At 43.7% G+C, this 5,538-nt stretch overlaps 1 protein-coding gene and 1 pseudogene across 1 annotated transcript in view; one reads left to right on the top strand and one right to left on the bottom strand.

Moving 5' to 3' along the window:
• Slc25a43 (solute carrier family 25 member 43) overlaps nt 1-356 on the bottom strand; it is a 37,409-nt gene extending 37,053 nt beyond the window's left edge. Inside the window, exon 1 of the mRNA XM_031372399.1 lies at nt 5-356. Coding sequence (XP_031228259.1) covers nt 5-256 — 252 coding nt within the window. The 5' untranslated portion in view covers nt 257-356. The remainder of the gene's footprint in view (nt 1-4) is intronic.
• The window catches only part of LOC116076570, a 57,563-nt pseudogene that overhangs the window by 24,626 nt on the left and 27,399 nt on the right, over nt 1-5,538 (top strand).

Raw genomic sequence — 5,538 nt, 5'->3', positions numbered from 1 at the left:
GCACCACGCTGCAGGGGAAGAGGCGCAGGCACGCCACGCCATTCCCTTTCCACAGGGCCCTTGGCCCCTCGGACAGCCACACGCGGCGTCCGGTGGCCCACAGTCCCTGGGAGTGGCTTTGCACCTTGCCGACTTGGGCCAGCACGGTGGCGAGCTCCAGGGGCGCGGTGAGGCTGAGGCTGAACGCCCCCGCCAGCCCAGCACACAGGAGCCGCTGGCTGCCGGTTAACCGGCCATCCCGTCTCCAGGTAGCCATCCAGCCCCAGCCCTGTGCTGGCCACCCCTGGGGCCCTGGGCTCGCCGGGCAGTTAGAGCAGTCCGGCCAGGCCCCGCCCGGCGTGGGGCGGACTTGTGAGATGAACTAGGGAAGCCTGGCTCACACCCGAGCAGCAGTGCCTCGGGGCTAGGGTGGGATCACAGGCGACTCTCTCAGGTATCTGAGGCATGCTCAGTCAGTGTGTGTTTGCAACGCAGTAGGAAAGACTGAGGCTTCCATTTTCTGTGGCGCATAGTCACTCTGTTCTCCCAAGGCCTAGCCGGCAACGCGTATTTCTTAGGTATCTTAGGTACCTTGCTGGCTCCGTTTTCACATGCTATCTCCTCCCCCTTAACTATCTTCCCTCCCATCAGCCTCTTTTGTTTTAAATCCAGAGTGCAGAAAAGGTAGACCTTGAGTAACAACCACAGCTGCTGCCTCGTAGACACTTGCGAAACATTCAGCGGCACATACAAGCCAGCTTTTAGCAGATGGGGCCTCATTTTCAGGGACTATAGGCGTGGTTAAGACTTTGGAACCTTACCTATCTGCCTTCGAATCCTTAACTCTGCAGATGACCTGTCATAGCAGGGTAGGGAAGCCATTGGCTCTCTTTGGGTCTCAGTTGCTTCACCTGTACTATGAAGATGGTACTTTCAAGGACTTACTATAAAGATGAAATGGATAATGACTGGAAGAAGTAACCAGTCTGTATGTGTCGCTTATGAGGGCATGATTAGATGTTACCTTATAGAAGGAGAAACTAAGACACAGAGACACTTGCTCAAGGCTGAGTTCCACTACTGAGCAGAGTCAGGCTTTATATGTAGGTTCATTTCAGACCTATATCTACTAAGGGCCACAGCCAAGGATTGCATAGTGGCGGTATATACATTCAGTGATTGTTAGGTAAGGAATAGGACAATAGAGGTAAAAAGGTGCTAACTGTGGCTCGGCGTGAATCTAAGAAGGATTTTAAAATATTAACATCTTTCCAATTTGATTTCTGTTTTTTTAAAAACGGGCTCAGCCGGGTGGTGGTGGTGCACACCTTTAATCCCAGCACTTGGGAGGCAGAGGCAGGTGGATTTCTGAGTTTGAGGCCAGCCTGGTCTACAGAGTGAGTACCAGGATAGCCAGGCCTACACAGAGAAACCCTGTCTCGGAAAAGCAAAACAAACAAACAAAAAACAAAAAAACAAAAAACAAAAAGAAAACAAAACATTGCCGGGCGATAGTGGCGCATGCCTTTAATCCCAGCACTTGGGAGGCAGAGGCAGGTGGATTTCTGAGTTCGAGGCCAGCCTGGTCTATACAGAGTGAGTTCCAGGACAGCCAGGACTGCACAGAGAAACCCTGTCTCCAAAAACCAAATAAATAAATAAATAAATATAAAAAAGGGCTCAACAATAATAATAATTACAAGGAAAGGGACAGCTAGCAAACCCACTGTTAGTATAAGACATCCCAGGGTTGCATCTCTATATGGGCTATAGTTAGTTGCATTTTCTATATTGGCTATCATGTTGCTAATGGAACTTTTTCAATTTGAGCACATTCATCCAATCTGGCACGTACTAGTTGTACATTTTCATGGGATACAATATGATACGAGAACACGTGTCACAGCAATTTCAGGTTCTTGGTGGCTCACCTCACTATTGAAAAAAACGGGGGAGATGGCTCAGTAGGTAAAGTGCTTCATAGGCAAGCCAGAGGACTTCTAGCATCCATGTGTAAAAGCTGGACACAGTGGCCCATGTCTTTCTGAAACAGTGAACTCCAGGTTTGGTGAGAGGACTTACCTCAGAAATTAAGCTGGTAGTGTCAGAGGGATGGAGGAGAAGACAGGAGAGAGAAAATGACAGAATGAAACTAAATACTGCGCATGTTAACTTTAAATTTAGAATAAATAAGTAAAACCGATCCATTGAAAAAAAGCTGGGGTAATGGTCCTGGAAGACGCTTGCTGTTAACCTCTGGCCTCCATATGTACAGGCATGTGCAAGCTCAGTCCCCACTCCTCCCCTCTTTGCACACATAGGCACCAAAATAAGTGAAGGGTTTGTTTTGTTTTGGGGCAGAACCGAACAGAATCCTCTCTGCTTTGCCCATGTTAGTGTTATGATTTATGAAAGGTGAAGCAGCAGGCTGGAAATAATCCATATATAAATTTAACAGTGAGTCCAAGCTATTAGAAGCCAGAGAGAGAAGTCTTTTCTCATGAGAGACCAGTTTATCCTCTGGTACCAGGGCTCCTGTGAGTGGCTTATCCTCACCCCAGCATGGATTTTCCCAGGGGGAAATTCTAATCCTTAGAGCTCCTGTTACATAGATACAATGTAGAGCGAGCAAATCAAGGTAATTAGCATACCCATCGCTTTAAACGTTTACAATAATTTATTGTAGATTTCAAAATACTCGAACAGAGGATTTTTGAATGTTCCCAACACAGAGACAAGGAAGCCATTTCTAAAATAGGAACCATTTTAAGTCTTGCAAGCTCTAAGCTAAGAAAGGCGAGGTCTATTTTAACCTAAGTATATTTTTTTTTCTATGCAGATACATGGAACATTAAAGCAACTAGCAGCAAGACACGTATCTGATGCCTTCTGCTTTTTCTTGATAACGTGCTGACAAGATGGGTTCTTATTTTCTGCAGCTAGTCTCGCACATCTGTTAAGCTCTGGGCGGGGCAGGGTTTCCGCTGGGAGCACTTATTTGCATTAGGGAAGCCTTGCTGAGCTCTCAGCAGCTGGGGAATAAGCTTATTTGTCTTGTCGTGTGAGTTACTGTGTCTAGCGGGTAAGGGAATTTTCTAGCTGTGCAAAGTGGCAGCATGTAACTTTATAACTCTGCAGATGGTAAAAGGACATGAATTGGAATTTTGGACTGTGGTAAGGAAACCTTCAGATTCCAGCTCTGCCCTAAGCACTTTTCTTAGCACAACCGGGCCTTAAAGCTCCATCAGGAAGCATCACCCTGGGACTGCAGCTGCTAATTCCTATCTAGTTGTACAGAGGGTTGACTCAATTGTGTCAACCAAAAAAACCAAACCAAACCAAACCATTTTCGGTTGGAGATGTGGAGTTGAGCCTTGTACACACTAGGCAAGTGCTCCACCATTAAGTTATGTTCCTACCTAGTTCAGTTTAGTTTTGTTTCAAGGCAGAATGTACAGGAATTTCAGATATACCTTCTTAGAATTGTGTACTCTTTCTTTTTCTTTTGTTTTTATGGTTCTTTTTGGTTTTAGGACAAATAAGATGTTCAAATGAGCCAGAAATGGAACCAATTTAAGTCTATGAAGCTCTAGGCCAAGAAAGATAATGAGGTCTATTTTAACCTCAAATGCAAATTTTGGTATATCTTTTTTTCTTCTGCAGCTAACATTGAGCAATAAAAGGACTAGTGGTAAAGTGTATATTTGATACCTTTTGTGTTTTCATGATAATGTGCTCACTCGGACATGTGCTCACAGTTTTCTGAGCCCTAGTCTTGCTCATCTGTTAAGCACTGGGCATGTTATACTTGTCAGTCTTTTTGTTTTTTAATCATGTCCTGGGCTTGGAGCCCAGGGTCTCACACACGCTAAGCAAACCCTCTTCTGGTGAATATGTCGACTGGAGACATGGGTCAATTCCCGATGACGTCTGGCGTTTGAATTCTGATGTGTAGACTCTAACTTTATTTGCCTTTTTGGGGTACCAGTTTAAGGAAGAGAAAAGAAAACTCGACAAGGATCCTTGAGAGCACTAGCCTCGGGGAGTGTGTAGCATATGAAAATGGGGTATAGTGCTTATAGCACACACATAACAGAAATAGAGGCAGTCGGTAAAAAGTTGCAGAAGTGATATTGTGGCAGGATATTACTATAGGTAATACTACAGATAGGTAGCCAGCTGACAGCACAGCCTCCGGCCACCTTACTTGCTCCAACTGTCATCTTTCAGTTTCTCTTTTCACTAAAGCAGTCCTTCCTCAGCGCATTCTCTTTGCTACCTCGTAGTCCTTGGATGAATGCTGATCTCACTGCTTGGACTAACACTGATCAATTCATGTTCCCTTACTTTCACTTTCATTCTTTTAAACAAAATATTATTTATTTATTTGATGTGAATGAGTGTACACCTCTGTGTACATCTGTGTGTACACCTACATGCCAGAAGAGGGTATCAGATCTCATTACAGATGGCTGTGAGACACCATGTGGTTGCTGGGAATTGAACTCAGGACCTCTGGAAGAGCAGTCTGTGCTCGTAACCACTGAGTTATCTCTCCAGTACCCTTTGTTTTCCTTCCTTCTTTACTTTTGTGGGATTTTATTTTATAAATTGCAAAAGTAGTATAGAACTTTTGTACTAAGACAAATGGAACTGAAGTATATCAAGGAAATGGAAGTTCTCTGATGTGTGCTCTGAGGAGGTATGCGTGTGTGAGTACATACATACATACAAGTGTGCGTGGGTGCCTGCATCTCCCCCTGCCTCATGTGTATGTGTGTTTCCTTGCTTTTTGTGCTCACACATCCACTTACGTGGGGTTGTTTTCTTTGTTATCCCTACTCCCTCTCTCCCTCAAAGCCTACCCTTTTCTCTTCCTCCCTTCTTTCCCTTTAAATAGACATAAAAATAAAAAAAAGTCACATTTCAGTACTGTGAAATGATTTTTTTAAAGTAAATCATCCTTATAATCAGGTTGTCTGTGGAGAAAGGAAACCTGTACACTAGACAATATACTCTTTGCCTTTCTCCTTTCCTTGTACCATAAGCATGCATTGCAAATAATAATAATAATAATAATAATAATAATAATAATAATCTTCACCAGTTTTCTTTGAGGCATTCCCATCAGATGCAATGTTTTCTGTAACATTTTCTTGCTTGGATGAGCTGATTGTTTTTAAATATCAAACAATTCTCCCTAAAGTTCTAAATAAAACAATATATAATCTTTTATAAATGTGTGTGCTAGCTATTTTTATCAACTTGATACAATCTAGGATCACCTAGGAAGAGAATCTCAAGTGGAATTGTCTAGACTAGGTTGGTTTGTGGTTATGCATGTGAGAAGTTTTAATTGGTTTAGTCACAGTGAGAAGACAAACCTTGAGTGAGGGTCATACCTTTTCATGAGAAAATGGCCTGAATGAACAGCAGAGAGTGAGCTGGGCACTGCAGGCCTTCTTTGTTCCCTGTTCCTGATTCTGGATTAGACCAATCAGCTGATTCTGGACTTGACCAATCAGCTGATTCTGGACTAGACCAATCAGCTGATTCTGG

This window comes from Mastomys coucha, chromosome X, assembly GCF_008632895.1.
Source record: "Mastomys coucha isolate ucsf_1 chromosome X, UCSF_Mcou_1, whole genome shotgun sequence".
In the NCBI taxonomy this organism is placed as follows: Eukaryota; Metazoa; Chordata; class Mammalia; order Rodentia; family Muridae; genus Mastomys; species Mastomys coucha.
Note: the sequence above shows the minus strand (reverse complement) of the source record. Positions and strands in the feature narration are given on the sequence as shown.